The following is a 20,415-nucleotide window of genomic DNA, read 5'->3' as shown; positions in this document are numbered from 1 at the left end:
CCAGGGCTTCACTCGAGAATTCCTTCTGTGATTCTTTCTGGAGCACCTTATTGTGAAAATTCCTCCGAAAATTCCCCCACGAACTCGTCTTAGGATTCCTTCAGATCTCTCTCTTTATTCTTGGCGTAACGTCCTCATTGGGACAAAGCCTGCTTCTCAGCTTAGTGTTCTATGAGCACTTCCACAGTTATTAACTGAGAGCTTCCTCTGCCAATGACCATTTTGCATGCGTATATCGTGTGGCAGGCACGAAGATACTCTTATGCCCAAGGAAGTCAAGTAAATTTCCTTTAATTTCCTTTAGATCCTGGACCGACCGGGAATCGAACCCGTCACCCTTAGCATGGTCATGCTGAATACCCGTGCGTTTGTTCGGCTGTTCGAGTCCGTATGAAGTTGATCATCAATATTAACTTCTTTTCTCGATCAGCCTAGATAGCTGTGTAGTGTCGGTAGCGATTGTCTCAATTGGCTAAGAATAACACTACGGACCGCCTGTTCCGGTGGTAAGAATCCACCAACAGGTGACCCCTAATTCATGGTGTGATGCGGCTTTATGCTTACCGTGCCTAGGAATGAATGGCTAGGGGGGTCTAATAAAAACCTAACCGCTAACGGAGCCTGTGGAGTACCAGGGCGCCCTCCACAGTATGTAGCCCTTACTGCGCTAACCGGAGCAATGGTGCAGCGGACCTTGTGTTTCTCCGAGACAATCAGCTGCCCTTCTTTAGTCTCACTTGAGGCTAAATAAGGGCGGGATTATGAAGATGTTGTTAATTAGTTTAAATTTTCACCTATATGGTTTCGCATTATGCGATTTACACAGTGTATTCTGTGTATCCTCGCCTTTGGCGTTTTCCAATCGATACCGATTTGGTTTTATTGTTGCTGTTCTTTGTTGTGCTGCTGTTGCGAAGAGTTTAATCTTACCTAGTTTGGGTAGTGGCTACGGTTAGGATAGCTCAGATCAATCTTCAGCATAAAAGAACAGCAACGATCAATCTTTGCAGACTTATGCAAAATGGTACAGCCCAAGTGGCCTTGGTACAAGAACCTTACTTTCGTAAGGGAAATTTCTATCTAGGAAACCTTGTGAACCCGGTGTTTGCCACTTTCAGTAAACATGAAATGGCAAACTCGCGTGTCATGCCTCGAGCCTGTGTGCTTGTCAACAACGCAATAGTTGCTATACTCATCTCTGAACTAACCACCAGAGATGTATGCGCTATCACAATTGATGTATCTGTTGGAAACCTCAACAGGAAATACGTCTATTGTTCTGTGTATTTACCACATGATGAACCATCCCCTACGGATGCTTTCAAACAAGTCATCGCATACTGCACTTCAAAAGGCCTTCCGCTAATTGTTGGCAGTGATGCTAATGCTCACCATATCATCTGGGGCAGCTCAGACATTAACTTGAGAGGCTCCAGTTTGATGGAGTACTTAAGTAGTACAGATCTTGCATTACTTAACATAGGCAACCGCCCAACCTTCATGGTATCTGCTAGAGAGGAAGTGTTAGATATAACGCTTTGCTCTAGCAGAATTAGTCACGAGCTGACCAATTGGCATGTGTCAGATGAAGAATCTTTATCTGACCATCGCTATATCTTTTTTGAACATTTAAATGTTACTTCGCAAACATTGCGTTTCAGGAATCCTCGGTCAACAAACTGGGATCTTTATACTGATTTGGTTGCAGCCAAATTTCATGGATATTCACCATCCATTGACACTCCAAGTGATTTAGATGATGCCGTTGATACTACAACGACCTTCATCATGGAAGCTTTTGAAGAAGCATGCCCTCTACGGTCTGTGAAGATCACAAGAGGAACCCCTTGGTGGAACTCTGATCTGGCGAAACTCAGGAAACAATGTAGAAAGAGTTGGAACAGACGACGTTCGGCTGGTTCGGAGGCTTTCAGGTCGGCTCGCAAGGCCTACAGGAAAGCTCTCCGGTCTGCTGAACGATCCGGCTGGAAAAACCTTTGTACAAATGTTTCCAGCTTGAGTGAAGTCAGTCGGTTAAACAAAATCCTTGCGAAATCTAAGGATTTCCGGGTGAACGAACTTCGTTTGCCAAATGGCGATCTGACTTCCTCTGATGAGGAAGTTCTGGAATGCTTATTCAGCACACACTTCCCTGGATGTGTGGATATTACATCTTCGGATGATCCTGATGTCTTTTCTTGTAGTTATGATTCTTTAGCTTCGGCTCGGAGTATTGTAACTATAGAATCGATTGAGTGGGCTCTTAATAGCTTTGCTCCTTTCAAATCTCCTGGGGCAGATGGGATTTATCCTATTTTGCTTCAGAAGGGATTTGATTATTTCAAACATGTTTTGAAAAAACTACTTGTTTGCAGTTTTGCTACAGGGTATATTCCCAAATCCTGGAGGGATATTACTGTAAAGTTTATTCCGAAAGTGGGTCGTGCGTCGTATGAAGAAGCAAAGAGTTTCAGACCTATCAGTTTGACCTCTTTTCTTCTGAAATGCTTAGAACGCATTGTAGATCATCATATCCGTGATGTTCATCTGGCCAACGTGCCTCTTCATGTGAACCAACATGCCTACCAATCTGGTAAGTCCACTGTGACTCTTTTACACAAGGTTGTTTACGATATCGAGAAAGCATTCGCTCAAAAGCAATCTTGTTTGGGTGTTTTCTTAGATATCGAGGGTGCCTTTGACAACGTGCCTTTCGATGCCATATTGGAAGCCGCACGAAGTCATGGTATATCTCCAATGATTTCCAATTGGATTCACCAAATGCTCAAAAACCGATATCTCTTCTCGACATTGCGTCTAGCAGGGATTAGGAAATTGAGTGTTTGTGGATGCCCCCAAGGGGGAGTCTTATCACCGCTTTTGTGGAATCTCGTAGCAGATACGCTATTGAGGCAACTCAATAATAGCGGTTTTCCTACTTATGGTTTTGCCGACGACTACCTAACATTGTTAGTTGGTATGTGCATCAGCACCCTTTTCGACCTGATGCAAAACGCCCTTCAGGTAGTTGAGGGTTGGTGTCGCCAATATGGCCTTTCGGTTAATCCGAGTAAAACATCTATTGTTCTTTTCACGGAAAGGCGAAACCGTAATGGCGTTCGACCTTTGCGTCTCTTTGATTCTGAAATCGATGTGACTGAACAGGTAAAGTACGTTGGAGTCATTCTTGATTCCAAGCTTTCCTGGACACCTCATATTGAGTTCAGAATCAAGAAAGCTTGTATGGCCTTCGGGCAATGCCGGCGTACTTTTGGTACAACTTGGGGTCTAAAACCCAAGTATATCAAATGGATTTACACAACTGTGGTTCGGCCAATATTGGCTTATGGATGTCTTGTGTGGTGGCAAAAGGGTGAAGTGAGAACGGTCCAATCAAAATTAGGCCATCTCCAAAGGATGTGCTTAATGGCGATGTCTGGAGCGTTCTCTTCAACTCCTACGGCAGCGCTAGAAGTTCTCTTTGACGTTGCCCCACTACACATTCATCTCAAACAAGAAGCCCTTTCTTGCACTTACCGGTTACGGGTACTCGGTCTACTAGAGGAAACTCCTGTGAACCGCAGTTCAACGCACACCTCGTTGTTTCCACTTTTGGTGAATTGGGACAAAATTGTCCTTGCTCCAAGTGATCTTACAATTGCTTGTAATTTTCCATATAGGACATTTTCCACGAAATTCCCTTCCCGGGAAGAGTGGACATCTGGTTATCTGGAAAGAAGTATTTCAGACGGCATCGTATGTTACACTGATGGATCCCTTCTCGAAGGTCGAGCAGGTGCTGGTGTTTATTCTCGTGAGCTAAGGCTGTATCAGTCTTATTCACTTGGTAGACACTGTACCGTTTTTCAGGCCGAAATCTTTGCTCTTATGTGCGGAGTGCAATCAGCACTTCAGCAGCACGTAATGGGCAAAGTAATATACTTCTGTTCAGATAGCCAGGCTGCTATTAAAGCACTTGCTTCGGCCAACTCCAGGTCGAAGATAGTTATCGCTTGTCGAACTCAAATCGAGGAGCTGAATTCAGCAAACGCTGTTCACCTTCTATGGGTACCTGGTCATTCTTCCATCGCTGGAAATGAATTGGCTGATGAGTTAGCTCGCTCTGGAGCATCACATGACTTCATTGGCCCTGAGCCAGCTATTCCGATATCGAAGTGTTGGATTAAGCTTCAGATTCACACCTGGGCTGTCACTCAACACAGACAATATTGGAATAGTTTGGAGTCATGTCGTCAAACCAAATTGTATAGTGCTGAGCCATCTCTACGGGTGGCGAAGTATCTAACTAATCTGTCTAAGCAGAATTGCAGCATGCTGGTCAAAGCATTGACTGGCCACTGCCGACTCAGCTATCACATGGCGAATATTCAGCAAGCTGATTCATTTGCCTGTGATAGCTGTGAATCCGATTATGGAACTTCGTATCATTTGATATGTAACTGTCCAGTTTTCGCGCAACTGCGTTTCCGAGTATTCGATAAACACTTATTAAGTGAAACTGACTTCAGAAACCTGAATCTTCAGGATATTCTGTTGTTCTTAACCCGCTGTGGTAAAGAGCTATAGGCTCTCTTTCGCTTTATGCGTTATTACAGTGCCCTTTTCAGGGCGCTGTTTGAACCCATTGTGGTACGCTTGTGCGTTAGTACCCTCTTCCAGGGTATTTTTCCTATTTCCCTACCTGTCCCTATCCCCATCCAAATCCTTTTTCCTTCCTTTTCCCTCAGGTAGATGATGAAATAGGCTGTTATTTTGGCGATGGCACAAATGTCCCAAATGGAGGATAACGTGCCTCTGGAGCCGGCCTTCTGATACCTGATTCCTTTAGATCCTGGACCGACCGGGAATCGAACCCGTCACCCTTAGCATGGTCATGCTGAATACCCGTGCGTTTACCGCCTCGGTTATATGGGCCTTCAGGTATTCTTCAGGAATCGATCCAGAAGTTGCTCCTAGACATTCTTCAGAAATTATGTCAGCAATTTATCCAGGGAACCCTCTAGGGATTTATTCAGAAATTCTTCCAGGAAACTCTCCAAGAATACTTTGAGGATTTTTTTGAGGACTTCTCCAGCAATATCTCCAGAGATTCCTGCAGAAGTTGCTCCAGGGATTTCTCCACGATTTTCCCCAGGGATTTTCTTATGGATTCCTCCAGGAAATTCTTCGAATATTCCTCCAGAATATGCTCTAGAAATTCTTCCAAGGATTCTTCCAGGATTTCTTGATAAATTCTTTCAGGAAACTCTCCTTGCATTCCCCCAGATTTTCCTTCAGGAATTGCCACATGGATTCCAACAGGGATTCCTTCAGAAATTCCTTCGAGAAAATAATAGGAATAGAAATAGAAATCTCCCAGATTTCCTCTAGAGATTCTCCAGAAATTCAACCAGTAACGATTTCAAGAATTCCTCTACGGATTCCTCCAGGGATTCCTCCGGCAATTCTCCCAGGAATACCTCTTGGAATTCCTCCAGCCATTCATCGAGTATTATATCCAGGAATTTCTCCAGGAATTGCTTCTGGACATTTCTTCCAGGAATTTCTACAGTAAATCCTTTAGGGATTTCTTCAGAGATTTTTCCGAGAAATTCTCCAAGCATACCTTCAAGAAATTTTCAGGGATTCTTCGAGGCATTCCCAAAATAATTCCTCCATAACTTCCTTCAAGGATTATTCCTGGAAATGCTCTTGGAATTTCTCAAGCGATTTTTTCAGAAATTTCTCCAGGAATTCCTCCCAGAATTTAACTGGAGATTTCTCCTGGAATTCCTCCAGAGATTGTTCCAAGAATTCATGCAGGAATTCCTACTAGATCTCATCCAAGAATTTCTCCAGGGATTACGCCAGGAATTTATTCAGAGAATCCAGAGGCGTCTCGTCGGCGTGTTCAACCAGTTCATTGCACAGGTATTCGATTTGGAAGAAAATAATTAGGAATTGTTTCACCATCTCAGTCTTTGTCATTTTAAATTAACCTAAATTATATGAATTAAATTTTTTATTATCACAGAATTTGAAAAAAAAAAAATGTTTTTACAAGCCTTCAATACATTGCATATCCGTTGGAACAAAAAATCTGGTGCGTACCACCCATCCCACCACTATAAGACAGTTGCCCAACCACCCACTGTGAAGCGGACGAGAAGCAAAACAAGCACACCGCACCGTAGTTCAACTTTTTCTGTTGAACAAGCTCCCATATATGAATGCCCCAACACACTGCAATAGGTCGGATGTTCGTATACGGCTGGAGGTGTAAATGTGTGAGATCAACCCGTTCTACAGGCGAATTTGAACAACGTTTGCTATCACATGCTGAGAGTCTCTCGTGCGCGTTTTTGTTTGACGCTAAAAATGATTCGCATAGGATTGAGTTTAAACACTCATATAAATCGCACATGACAATGCTTCCGCAGAAAACGGATTTCAGCAGAAAACAGTTTAATTACGTGAATGTCGTCATGTTCTTATCTCAATATCAAAAAGCGCTCTATGATTACAACTTAATTCTAACAGAACCATTTTTGCTAAACCGACATACCGCTGCGTGAACCACTCTTACCGTGTTGTGTCAAAAAGCGCGGTAAACTTGCATGCAGCTTGGCGTCGGTGTCTCTCATCGTGTTCAACCCACCGGCTTGAACGAGAGAGAAAAAACGAAGAAAAAAGAGATACTTTCTCACCGTAATCATTGCATGCTTTCAATGCGCGTGGCTTGCGCACCAACCAACCATGCGTACCTGGCAGGTCCTGCTACTGAAGCTGAATGTGCTTTCATTTGGCGTATATTGCGTACATTATTCAGTGTAAAAATGCAATTTAATTAATTAGTTAAATTGTTATTAAACTTTTCCTAGCCGGGCTAGCTTGTATTGATCAACATATATTTAGTTATGTTCTACTCCGCGAATGCGCAAAGAAAAAGCCACGCTTCAATATTTTTTGGCAAGAAATTTGAAATGCAACCCGTTTTCATTCTACACATCACTTGTTTTCTGATAGAATGCGTTTGGAAGCGTAAGATTAGTAATGGTACTAAGACCCCAGTCCCTTAATTTTCAAACAGAGCTGAAAAACTTATTTTGATCGGCTTTAACATTGAACCAAGTTAACCCAGATGATTATAAGGATTATATTGATTAAGGTCCATTTCAGAATCTTTTTCATTATCTGGAAAAGTAATTTTATGATTGTATGTTTTGTTAATCACGTCAGACGGACATTCAAGCACCACAACATGGTGGTCATGCGAAGGATTTGTTGTTTGACGAAAGCTTCCTTCCAGTAGTGGGAAGGAAAATAAACCCAAACTCCAAGTATGACGTCGATAATCGAACGGCCACGAATTCATTTTGGCTCCAACAAATCTGCGATTATTCAGAAGAAAAGTGCACCACTTTCAGTTTTGGAATGCATTATAATATATAATTCTCAACTCTCATACCTGTTCTTAAACATAAGTGTACCAAATTCCAATTTTGAATTTATCCTCAATGTTGAACAGGTCCCCTATTAGACCACGCGTCGCCTCTGAAATCCTCCAGACATTCTCCAGGATTCTCTTTAAAACTTTTTTCCAGTAATTGCTTCTGGGATTCCTCCAGGAATTCCTTCAGGGATTTTTATAAGAATTCCTCAAAAGATTTCTTCAGAAATTTTTCTGGTGATTCTTCTCAGAATTTCTCCAGAAACTTTTAGAAATTTATATAGGAATTCCTATTCCTCAAGAGATTTCTTCAGAAATTTCTATTGGGATTCCTCCCAAAATTTATCCAGGAATTCCTCCAGATATACTTTCCGAAATCCCTCCTCTGGGAATTCCTCCAGGGATACATCCAGGTGTTTCTTCAGGTATTTATCCAGGAAATCTTTCAGGGATGGCTCCGAGAATTCTTCCAGGGATCGCTTTATGAATTTTTCAAGTGTTTCTTCAGAAATTCATCTCAGATTTTCTTCAAAAATGTAATCTGGAGTTCCTTCAGAAACCCTACAATCCTCTTTTCCAGGAATGAATCCTAGAATTTCTCCAGAATAACCTGATGTTTTTTTTAATTACTTTAAGAATTTTTGGAGGAATTCTTTCAGCGAATAGTATTGGAAGATAATATAAAAATGATACATACAGGAACCTGGACATCATCTAGGGATTGTTTCAGGAATACCTTTTCTAAAGAGACGAACCAGCCAAGGGCTGAAAGTCTCTCTAATAAAGACAAATCAATCAATCAATACCTTTTCTTTAGCAGTTTCTTCAGAAGTTTACTCAGGGATACCATAAAGAATTCTTCCAAGCAACACACATGCTACAAAAGAGTTACGGCTGTGCAGGTTTTGATTGCGCAGAAGTCACTGTGACTTACTTTCAACACGCAGAAAAACAATTAAATTATAGTTCAAATCAAACAATTTTTCAGTTTGTTATAGCGACAAACTGATTTCTAGTTTAAACTGAACTGTTCTATTGTTTGATAATACAAATATTTTCATTTGCCGAAATTTTTAACAGTTTGTTAGAACAAACAGATATTTGGTAATTTCAACATGAAATAACAGATTGTTTTGAACGACTGCACTTTTGCAACTAACAAAGCCGGAATGTGATTGTGTTGGTGACGGCAGCTCCTGCGGCAGCTCGGAAATCTATTTTTAGACACTCGGCAAGCGAATGGAAGCGAGAACGAATAAAAAAAGGCAAAACATCGAAACCGACCAACTTTTTGTGAATGCTGTCTTGAGTACAGGCGCGTTATCCACCACGGCCAAAACTGCACTTGGAGGTTGGAGTGATGGATTTGCTACACTTTCTTCGTTGTGTCGATGTTGGGGTAAGGATTTTAAAGATGTGTGAGTGCTTCCGGGCCATGTTTATGATTCTAATTTTGTTGAAACAATTGAAGATTTAAACGTTATATGGAATGATGGGAATTGGTTGTTTTGATCGATAAACTATAAGTAAGAACAAAGAAAGATAACTTTGGAATAATTAGGGTATTGTACCATTTGGGCAGGTGTACCTATTTTGGGCACTTGCCGCTATAACTAAGCCAATTTCAAATCGATTGATTTGAATTTTTGTATAGAGTTAGGCACGTACAGTATCTAACTCTGTACAAAAATTTAAATCAATCGGTTTGAAATTGACTTAGATATAGCGGCAAGTGCCCAAACTAGGTACACCTGCCCAAATGGTACAAGACCCTAAATGCTCAGTTTGAAAATCAATCATGCGTTTTATTGTTTTAAACAAGCCTCATTTTTCTGCGTGAACATAAGTACTTACACGATAAAACTACTTTCAGACATTTCTCCAGGGAATCCTTCAGGAACTCTCCCAGAGATTCCTTCCGGAATTTCTCTAGAAAACGCACCACGTATTCCTTCAAAAATTTCTCCAGACTCTCCAGTTTCTTTTTAAATAAATTTCGGGGTTTTTCATAAATTCTATTATTTGAGAATTTTTCGGAAATACTTAGAGGAAATTTCTCCAGGCATTTCCTGGCAATTACTGAAATAGATTTCTATAGGATATACGCTCATAATACACACTTAAAAGTATTTGAAAATTGAAAGTGACATTGCCAAAAAAGCCCTTTTTTTAAGAAAACAATATAACTGTCTAAAAGTTCGCCAATGTGTGCATGAAAAAAAGAAATACTAAATTTTTAAATATATTTTTTAGCGTGTAGTAGTCGTATTTTCAATTTTTCAATTCTTTTACATAAAGGTTAAGATTTTTTTCAAAAATACTCTTATTTTACTTTATTCTAGGCCGTGCGGTTTTTGAGTTACACTGATTTAGAAAAAAAATCAGTCAAAAAACTTTAAAAATCATAAGTCAAGAAAAAAAAAACAGAGTATGCGAAGTCTTCATTCTCACAAACTTCCATTCGATTCTAAGAGGGTGCTGCCAATCCTAAAAACAAGGTATTGTGATATTCATCTGTGTCGATGTTTTGTATACCCCCCCATATATTTTTTCTTTGCGTGCATCTGTTTTACTGCCAACATGACGAGCAGCAATCAACTGGCTGGGTTGTTATCAGAGCGGTTGGTTGAACTTGAAAATCGAACCTGTGTGTTCCATAGAGCGTACGTACCCTTCGTTGCCGATAGTAGCTTCAAGTGCCACACGGCACGCTGCTACCGGTAGGATTACGTGAACGAAAGCGAGACGCGTGGGAAATGATAGGAAAATTAGTTGACATCCGTCTGGCTGCCACTGAGCAACAGAAAGTAGGGATCTTACGATTTAATTCATACAATATTTTCAAGAAGTATTTGAAAATCACACCAATAATAATTCGACAAATGTTCAGAATATGTAGTATCAAACCTCTTCAACAGTTTTTAAGAGAGATCTACATTAACGTATTACTCAAATATCAATACAGTAACTTCATTTGAGATTACACAAATTTGCTCTAACGCTGGTACATATGTACCAAGGTACATATTCTTACATTTTTGTTTATCAAAACGCCTTTTTTATATGGTTATCTGGTTTGATACATTTTGAACCTTTTGAAGAATCAGCATTAAGTTAAAATTCAGAAATACAAAAAAAAAATAAAAAAAACCTTTTGAACCTATTTTAAACAAGAAAACCTTTGAAATTTGTATTTTTGTCAGGCGTATTGTAATCAACCATAAAAATATTGTATTTTATTCAGAATTTAAACATTCCTAGTTTGACAAAAAGTTTTATTTTATCTCTTATTCTGATTATATATTTTTCAAACCACTACTTCAAAAATGTCTTACCTTGTCATAGTTCTCAAAATGTTTTTTTTCGTCATTTATACTTATATTTTAATTAACAAGGTATTATTATATCTACTTTACATTCCATGTTAAAAACCATCAATTGAATTTGCCGATCACTTCAATACAAATGTGAATCCATATTACTTTATATGGTGGTAGTGTTCATGAACAGAGAAATGTATTTAGTCTTTGCTTATAAATATGTAAGTGCCAGCAAAGTAAGCATGTGAAAAACCACCAAGCCGGCACTAGCAGTTAGACGGGGATGCGATTAAAAGGTTACCTCTGCAAATCACTTGCTGAGTCGTGTACATATATGTGGCTTGACTCGGTGACGTCTACCCCAGCAGCAGCGTCGTGATGTAAGCGCAATTTTCCACACGCATGGAAGCGTTAGGGTGTCTCATAAAAATGTCAACTTTTATCTTGTCTTAACCCTTTCCTTTCAACGAGTTTGAACGATTATTTCTATACCAAGAAAGCATTTACGAAAAAAAAAAAATGCTTGAACAAAAGTTATTGAACATTGGGTTGATTTTTCGAAATCAATGAAAAAACAAATTATCTTTTCACACGTGCAGCGGACCTGGTGTGATGGGTAGAACACTTGACTATCACGCCGAGGACCTGGGATCGAATCCTACTCCCGACAAACTCACAAAACGTGGGTTCTTCCTTCGAAGGGAAGTAAAGTGTGGGTCCCGAGATGAACTAGCCTAGGGCTAAAAATCTCGTTAGAACAGATAAAAAAAAGTTGAAAATCAAAACTTTTGATTGTATTCTAATAGTTCCATTGATGAAACAAGTATGTAGTTAGCATTTCGGTTCACTCTCAGATTGTTATCTCTTTCGACAATATGAGCGACAATCATAAATATCAATAGAAAGTTCAACCTTTAGCGAAATTTTCAGTTATATACGTAGTTGAACTGATCTTTTGATATATACAAGATCTTTTGATATATACAAAAAAAAACAGCATCAACGTACATTATTTACCAAATTTATGTTTATGAGAGCATCGAAAACATTACCTAGAAGCCTGGCAATGTTTTCGATGCTCTCATAAACATAGCTTGTTATGCGTTTGTTATGCGAAAAAGTTCTAAAGAAGGATGCATAAAAGATCTTACAAATAATTTGTGAAGCATATCTTCAGGAACCTAGTAATTGTTGTTGGCAAAAGATCATCCAAAAGCATTCCAGAAATTCGAAATAAATCATGTCAGGGTATCGATGAGGTTTTTATCTAAGAATTCATTCTACATTTTCCATTTCACCATTTGGGTGGCCCATTTAATAGGGTACGAGTACCGGTTTGGGCCAGTCTAAGGAAAATATTTTTTATAAAAATAACCAATAATTATTTGAAAATTACCAATGTGCCAAATGAAAGGTTTCAATCTATATTTTGTTGGAAAAATGCAGAAATCAAGCTAGTACTTGATTTTTGTATTGAAAGTGCCCTGACCAAAATAGAAGCATTACCGCAGGTTTGGCCATGTTCTCAACATTGGTTTCTATTTTGGCTAATCACGTGTATTTTTTAATTATGCGAGAGGCAAAATTAGAAGCACCCTGACAAAAATAGACATCTGGGAGCTGATTTTTTAAGGAAATTTCATTTTCTTCCAGTTTTAACTAAAATTTATGTTTTTCGAATGAGTGTAATCAGTTTCGTACCTTTTCGACGCGACCTATTTCGACGCGTATCTGTCAAAGGATAAGCAATTAGGGCGAAATTAAAAGGTACGAAACTGATTACACTCATTCGAAGAGGGTATTCTGCTTAGAGGGTTCGAAAAGTCGGTACAAGATAAAATGTATGGTTTTCACAACTGAAATCATCATATTATATTAGGATCTACTAGTAAAACATAAATTTATGCCGATTTAGATCGCAACAGGCTGAATATCGTACTATGACCCACAACTCCGGACTGGCCAAAACTGAAGCTTCTTCATTTCTCATCTTTACAAACCTTTATAACTTTAGTACCAATCGACCGATTTGCAATCTTTTTTCACGAATGAAAAGATTATTAGTTCTAGATTTAAGAAAAAAAGTAGTACCGTCTACCCCCGTTGATTTGAACGACACCTCATGCAAACTGTGGTACTTATCCAGTTGACGTCTCGACTAATAATAATAATTCCAAGAGCTTGGCCTACTTATTGACGTGCTAAATTACCACATCTCCTTTTCTTTAACAACAGCATTATAATTTTGGCGTTAATTAGAAACGTGAAGCCTCAACTTTTGATGTATTTGCGTTTTAGAAGATTTTTTTTTAGAAATATCCTTCCAAGACAGCCACGCAGTCACCAATAGAATCGCACGGATATTCGATAGTTTGGAGCGTTGAAAACTTCAAACTTACATGGGAGAGACTTTGAATTCGAATCCGGCTATCATCCGTTAGCCGCAATCTTTAAGCCGATGTCACTTACTTCCTCTCAGTCGCATCGAGAGATGGGTGCGTAGACTACAACGCTACAACCGTTCGAATTTAGGAATGAACATATGCCCGAAAAGCAAAACGAAGCAGATCTATCTCGTCTCGAGATTCACCTTACTCAACGGAAAACTCCGTTCCTGAGGCAGTCTACACACTTAATTTTGATTACCGAGTTCGGTAATTTTTTGACGAGATTAAAACTGCTGAGCACCGAACTCGTTCAGCAAAAATGCATTGTTTACCTTTTCCATACGATTTTGACAGTTGTTTTACTGAGCCTCAGTAAAATCGATTACCGAAACTACCGAGATCGTACTGCTGTTATAATCTCGTCAAAAAAGTACCGAACAGGCAATTCAGAAATAAGTGTGTACCTTTTAAGCAAACTTTGTAATTTTGTCGCCTAACTCCACGGACAGAAGCCGTTCCTGAGGCAGTTCACCTCTAGGGCTGAACTTGGTAATGATGTCGCCTAACTCAACGGGTTGAATCCGTTCCTGAGGCAGATCACTTTTGATTTGAACTTCAATATTTTTCGCCTGGCTCAACGGATTGAATTCGCTCCTGAGGCAGTTTACCTTTAAGGTGAACTTGAACATTGTTTCGCCTAACTCAACGGATGGAATCCGTTCCTGAGGCAGTCCCTTGCAAAGGAACTTGAACTTGGTAATGTTGTCGCCTAACTCAATGAATTTAAACCATTCCTGAGGCAGTCCACCTTTGAGGTGAACTTCATTGTTTTTTTTCTCGCCTAACACAACGGATTTAATCCGTTCCTGAGGCAGTCCCTTACAAAGGAACTTGTTATTTTGTTTTCGATTCAGGGAACCGAAGTTCGTTGCCTAGGCACTAACTTGTTTGGCTTGATTTTTTTTCTTGCAGGATGTCCCATATTTTCGGCACAGCAGAATATTTCCTTCTTGATGGTCAGCTTCACTTGCAGCACTTGCACGTCCTTCCACGGACAACGGATCTTGATTTTTTTTTCATTGTCTGGATCCCCAAAACCGTTGAGACGTCTTGCCAATCGCTCCGATAATCGTTTTGAAGGTTCAAAAAGCAAACGGTGTTCGTTCGTCGCCAATGTGGTTCTTATCCAGTTGACGTCTCGACTAATAATAATAATTCCAAGGGCTTGGCTTAATACTTATTGATGTGCTAAATTACCACACAAACCAACGGGGTTCATTTTTAATTTGGCTTCTAGCAATCTTGTGGGCGTCGGAAAAACACACTGCTGGCAACCTTATTTCATGCTGTTTTGATTCTGCGTTCCGTTTCACCCCGTTTCATGAACAGAATGACGTTTTAACCATTTATAATTTGAACGATGTTCAGATTAGCGGGGGTCGAAATGTTCAGATTAGTTGCGATCAAACCAACGGTGGTAGACGGTAAACTTTAATAAGTCAAAAATATTTAAATATCAGTTTTTTATGCATTTCACAATGTTGAACCATAACGACTATACTTTTTTATATTTTTAAGGAAAGTTTACCTATTTTTACATAACATATCGAAATGATAGCAATGTTCTTCAGTCGTTTTTGTGCTGCACTTTTTGATAATTTCAAGTTTTCATATACGTATGGAATGACCATGCGTCTTCATCACTTTAAAATTGCCGTTTATTCTATTTATTGTTTTTTTTTATGTTTTTATATACAGCTACTGGGATAACCTCAGTTAGTAAAAAAAATGCCAACGAATTCGCCTGCTGCAGAGTGATAATCCTCCTTGAATTGGTTTAGGCAATCAGAAGTTCCTTCTGAATTCTTCCATAAATTCATTCTGATTTTCCTACGAAAGTTTCTTCTCAGATTCCTCCTAGAGTTTTTTTCCAAGATTATTTCACGACTCCTTCTGGAATTCCTCCAGGAGTGCCTTCTGAGAATGATCTAAGATTTCTCCAGTTTCCTCCGAGAAACCCCCAGGAGTTCCTACTAAAATTATTCAAGCAGTTTCATCTGGTGTTTTCTTCCAGGAATGGGGCACGTTCGGTGTAGTACTAGATTTGTAATAATGAGCTGAATTTTAGTCAGGGTCTCCAGGTCAATTTTGGTCAGGGTCTCCAGTTAGCCTAGTGGTTAAGGCTGTGGATCGCCAATCCGGAGACGGCGGGTTCGATTCCCGTTCCAGTCGGGAAAGTTTTCTCGACTCCCTGGACATAGTATATCATTGTACTTGCCTCACAATATAAAAAATCATGCAATGGCAGGCACAGGAAGCCCTTCAATTAATAACTGTGGAAATGCTCAAAGAAAACTAAGTTGAAACGAGGCAGGCCAAGTCCCAGTGGGGACGTAGAGCCAGAAAGAAGAAGAAGAAGAAGAAGCTGAATTTTAGTATGGTGAGAAGATCAATTCTCCGTTTCTGCAATGAAATGGTACTAAAAACGTGAGTATTATGATTCCTTGCCTAATTTGATGCTGTTTGAGCAAAACTTATGATAACTATGTTGTTTATGTTGCAAGAAATAGAGAAAACAACAACACTGTTGCCCAAAGTTTTGCTCAAACAGCATCAAATTAGACAAGGAATAATAATACCCACGCTTTTTGCACCATTTCATTGCAGAAACGGAGAATTGACCTTCTAACCATACTAAAATTCATCTCATTACTACAAATCTAGTACTTCGCCGATTTGTCCTATTATATCTGGGAATCCACAATAAGTTTCTTCTTGAATTTGCGAGAAGTTCCTTAGGATTTCCTTTTTTGAGAATACCTCCAGCAGTTCCTTCTGGGGATTCTTCAAATGTCTAGCTTAGCGTTACGAGCCATACAAAATATTATTGGTTCTCATACAAAAACCGTTACATGAGGGAGGGGGGGAGTCTGAAATCGCTGATTTTAGCGTTACGTAATTAAAGTACCATGCCTAAGTCAACAACGATCTTCGTAGCTTGGTAATTTTTGAGAGTCACTCCACCGGAGATGACGTAAGGCGCAGCGCACAAATTTACGTTGAATCGCCTCGATACGACAAATACTATTTTGTACGGTGCCCACACAACTGCTGAATATTCTATGACTGACCTAACTAGGGAGCAACAAAGAGATTTTAGACTCTGTACATTTTTAAAACTTTTAGCCACGCGGAAGATGAAGCCTAACATCTTGGAAGCTTTAGAGGTAACGTATGCGACCTGATCCGTAAAAGTGAACTTGGAATCTAATAATACACCTAAGTCTTTGACTACGATGTCTCGCTTGAGAATAGTAGATCCGATCGTGTAGTCGAAGAGAAACGCTGAGCGTTTACGGGAAAAGGATATTACTGAGCATTTAGAGGCGTTGAGATCCATACAATTCGTATCCATTGGTGAATCTAGCTTTTTCTTTTTTCTCACTCATCCTCCTTGATAAACACGAGAAAGAGCGGGATGCAAAGGGGTGCGGCGGCATGAAACCATGCTGGTACTCAGAGATGACTTGATACTTAGCAGTTGTAAAGAAGAAAATCATAGACTATTTTTTCGAATGGCGCATAGAGCAGCTATACCACGGTAATTGCGGACTTCCTGTTTGTTTCCCTTCTTATAGACAGGAAAGACATACGATTTCTTCCAGTGACTTGGGAAAATCCCGGCTAGTAGTTGAAGAGACGAGATAGAGGTATGGAAAGACTACTGGAGCATTTTTTTCAGAACAATCGCTGGAACACCATCAGGACCGGATCTAATTATTATTATTATTTATCTTTATTAAAGAGATTTTCAGCCGGCGGCTGGTTCATCTCTGCGGATCTAATTGAAGACTTCAATAATGGAAAAGCATGCATTTCCGACTGTCTCTGCATCGACAGTAGGGTGGTCTCCAACTGGAGGACGAAGAGGAACATTATCTGCGGCATCGTTCACTTATTGTTGATGAAGAGATTCTTGTGTAAACACACTTGAAAATCGATACAGAAAGATCTGGGAATCCACAAGAAGTTTCTTCTTGGATTTTCAAGAAGTTAATTAGGATTTTTTTTTTGAGAATATCTCCAGCAGTTCCTTCTGGGGATTCTTCAAAAGTTGTTTCTGTTTTATATCAAGGATTCTTTCTGAGATTCCTTAAGGAGTTTTCTTAGAGGCTTTCTTGGATTCCTCCAGAAGCTCCGTCGAGGATTTCCTCAGGAGTTCCTTTACGAATACCTCCTAAAGTTTCTTCTGGGATTCCTCCACAATGTTCCAAAATTGATCAGAAGTTGCTTTTGAGATTCATCCAAGAGTTCCTTCGAAGATTCATCCTTCAGGAAATTTTAATCGAGGTTTTTTTTCCGGATTTCACTCCTTTCGTTTAGGATTTTTTCAAGAGCGTTCTGGGATTTTTCTAGGGGTTTCTTTTGAGATTCTTCCTTTGAAAATTTCGAGATTCCTTCCAGGATTTTCATTTACGAATACCTCTTGAAGTTTCTTCTGGGATTCCTCCACAATGTTCCAAGATTGACCAGAAGTTGCTTCTGAGATTCATCCAAGAGTTCCTTCAAAGATCCATCCTTTAGAAAATTTCAATCGAGTTTTTTTTCCGGATTTCACTCGTTTCTTTTAGGATTCCTTCAAGAGCGTTCTGGTATTTTTCAAGGGATTTCTTTTGAGATTTGAAAATTTCGAGATTTCTCTAGGAATTCCTTCCAGGATTCTTCCAGGATTTTTTTCCCGGATTGCTTGGATTTCTCGGAAAGTTCCTTCTGAGATGTCTTCAAGAGATCTTTCCTGGATTTCACCAAGAATGTCTTGCGGGTTTTTCCATTATGACTTATCGTGATTACTTCAGAAATTCCTTCAGGATTTCCTCCGGAGATTACACCAAAAGTTCATTGTGGGATCCTTTCAGGAATTTCCCCTGGATTTGTTACAGGTTTTCTTTTGTAGAATATCTTCAGCAGTTTTGTATTAATTGCTCCAGATTCAAAAGTTCCTTCTAAGATTACACATCTCCAGGATTTTCTTCTGGGAATCCCGGTAAATGTACTTCTGAAGGTACATATTTCAAAAGGAACCCCAATCCCTAAAGGAACCTTTATAGAAATCTCAGGAGGAATTCCTGGAGGTATCACAAAAATAATTCCTGGGGGAGTCCTGGTACTCCTGGATGCCTGTCAGATTGAACCTCTTTAGGAATCTCAGTCAAAAAAAAAACTCGTGCAAGAATCACATAGGGCACTTCTGAAGGAATCCTGGATAGACCCGTTGGAAAATATCAATTGATTCACTCATATTCAATCACGTTGTAGTTTTCCAGAGTCATTCCGGAATTTCCCCGGTATCCCAGAAAAAATGGTTGAAAAATCCCAGAAAACTCTTGAAGAAATCATAACAGGAAGGGGTGAATACCGAAAGGCACATCTAGAGCAATACCGGAAGAAATCACGGTTGAAATTCTCAGAAAGAGGAATCTTTGAAGGAGCTCTTGGATAAATCCCAGAAGCAACTTTTGATCAATCTTGGAAAGTGTTGGAGGAATCGCAGATGGAACTTTAGGATGTATTTGTAAAGGAACTTCCTGAGGGAATCCTCGACGGAGCTTCTGGGGGAATCTAAGAAAACTCCTTGAGGAATCCCAGAAAGAACTCATTGAAAAATCACACGTTGAACAAATTTAGATTTTTATATTCCGCATAAGCACGGAGCTGGCGGTGGTGGCCAAACGCACGAGTTACGGCGTTTAAAATGACAAACAAGATAAATGAATCACATTTCATATGCATTACAGTTATTGAATCTTTGATTGATGGAGCACCCTAACGAACGTACAATACAATACAATGCACTTGTTTGATGTGTGCGCATATAAAAGTTGCATGACGTTTAATACCTGAAGCATTATCACCGGCAATTATCGTGCCTGGATTACGGAAGATGACTAGAATATTTTGAAATTGTCAAAAATAAAAGTATCGCTTCTGCCCAAAGTTTCAGCTCATACAATAACCTCAATGAAATTGCAGTAAGTTGGTCATCGATTATTCATAGGCATTACGTTCACTAAGTAAAATACATGCAAAGAAACAATCCGAATCACTTACCCAGGAAAATGTACAGCCTCGGAACGCCGGTTTTCTCTTCGGCCAGCTTGAAAGCCTGTGTCCACGGTTTGGTGTCGTCCTTCAGGGACGTTTCGATGGACGTTCGCACCTCTTCGATTTTGTTGGCCATTTTTTCTGCTGGAGATAGATAGATGGGTGACACTCACACGCGCGTTCAAGAGCTAAATTATCAACGAGACAGGGAGGTAAATGCACAGCACACAATGTGACTGCATGCACACGGCAGATATTGATCCGGGACAGGAATACGTCTAGTTTAACATGTGAAAAGCTTTAGGAAGAGAGTATTTTTTTTGTGTATTTGCAAAACTTTACTTTCGATCAAGAAAAAAATATTCAAATTTCACCTTGAATGGGAAAAGTAAATAATAATGCAGAAATTTTCAACAGCGTTGGGAGCTTTTCAAATGTTACGCTAGAAGTGATTCCCACCAGCACTGACGGTCGGCGGTTGTCCAAAAAAAAAAAACGCGATTCGGGATCTTCACGGACTCGCGGACACTTAGAGCAAGTGACAAACTCACTGCTTCTGAGAAAATGATTATTTTTAGACCGTGAGCATCAAATCTCTCGACTGACGACAGGGAAAGTGCTGCAAACCCGTAAGATAGAAGCGACGCACAAAAAGATCAACGCTTTTTTGTCTGTCCGTCCGCCGTCACACAGGAGGAAAAACTCGCAAACACACTACCTTTTTACTGTTGTGCCGACGCTGCTACTACTGAACTTCCACTGGTGAGTTGAGTCACTAAAGCGTTTCTACTATACGACCGCACGCGGAGGAACGATAATGCGAATGTCCGATCCGATGGAACCTATACGAGACGTGACGATGACGACGCGGTGGTGGCAGATGCAAACGGAGGGAAGATGCGTTTTTTGCGATTGTCTTTTTCAAAACCGAAGCCGACAGCTGTCCAAAATTTGATCTGTCATTTTGAAAGTGACATTTCGAAAACATTTCATGGTTGGCTTGTTCGAAAACGTGTTGTCTGTTTATGCTTTTGGCAGAAATTTCCACTCAAAGAAAAATATTTTTGCTTTTTTCACTGAAAATTTTCGTTGCTTCGGTTCATTTAAATATTACGTAACGCAAAATTTGTCCATTTTAGACCCCATCCCTCCCCCA

At 39.7% G+C, this 20,415-nt stretch overlaps 1 protein-coding gene across 5 annotated transcripts in view; it reads right to left on the bottom strand.

Annotated features, from left to right (window-relative positions):
- Window positions 1–20,184, bottom strand: part of LOC134288263 (receptor expression-enhancing protein 5) — a 40,183-nt gene extending 19,999 nt beyond the window's left edge. The window contains exons 1-2 of one of the 5 annotated variants that reach the window (XR_009997856.1): window positions 19,978–20,172; window positions 19,266–19,403 (exon numbers count right to left, since the gene is read on the bottom strand). Coding sequence is in view for 4 of the 5 variants with exons in the window: in XM_062852551.1 (XP_062708535.1) it covers window positions 19,266–19,395 (130 nt within the window). In the remaining variant the exon portion in view is untranslated. Of the gene's footprint in view, window positions 1–19,265; window positions 19,448–19,718 lie in introns of all 5 variants that reach the window. The other 4 variants (XM_062852551.1, XM_062852550.1, XM_062852552.1 and 1 more) reach the window with 4 other exon arrangements.
- Window positions 20,185–20,415: the final 231 nt, after the last annotated feature.

The sequence above is a fragment of the Aedes albopictus genome, chromosome 2 (genome assembly GCF_035046485.1).
Source record: "Aedes albopictus strain Foshan chromosome 2, AalbF5, whole genome shotgun sequence".
NCBI classification, from domain to species: domain Eukaryota; kingdom Metazoa; phylum Arthropoda; class Insecta; order Diptera; family Culicidae; genus Aedes; species Aedes albopictus.
The sequence above is the reverse complement of the archived record's forward strand: the minus strand, read 5'-3'. Positions and strand labels throughout refer to the sequence as shown.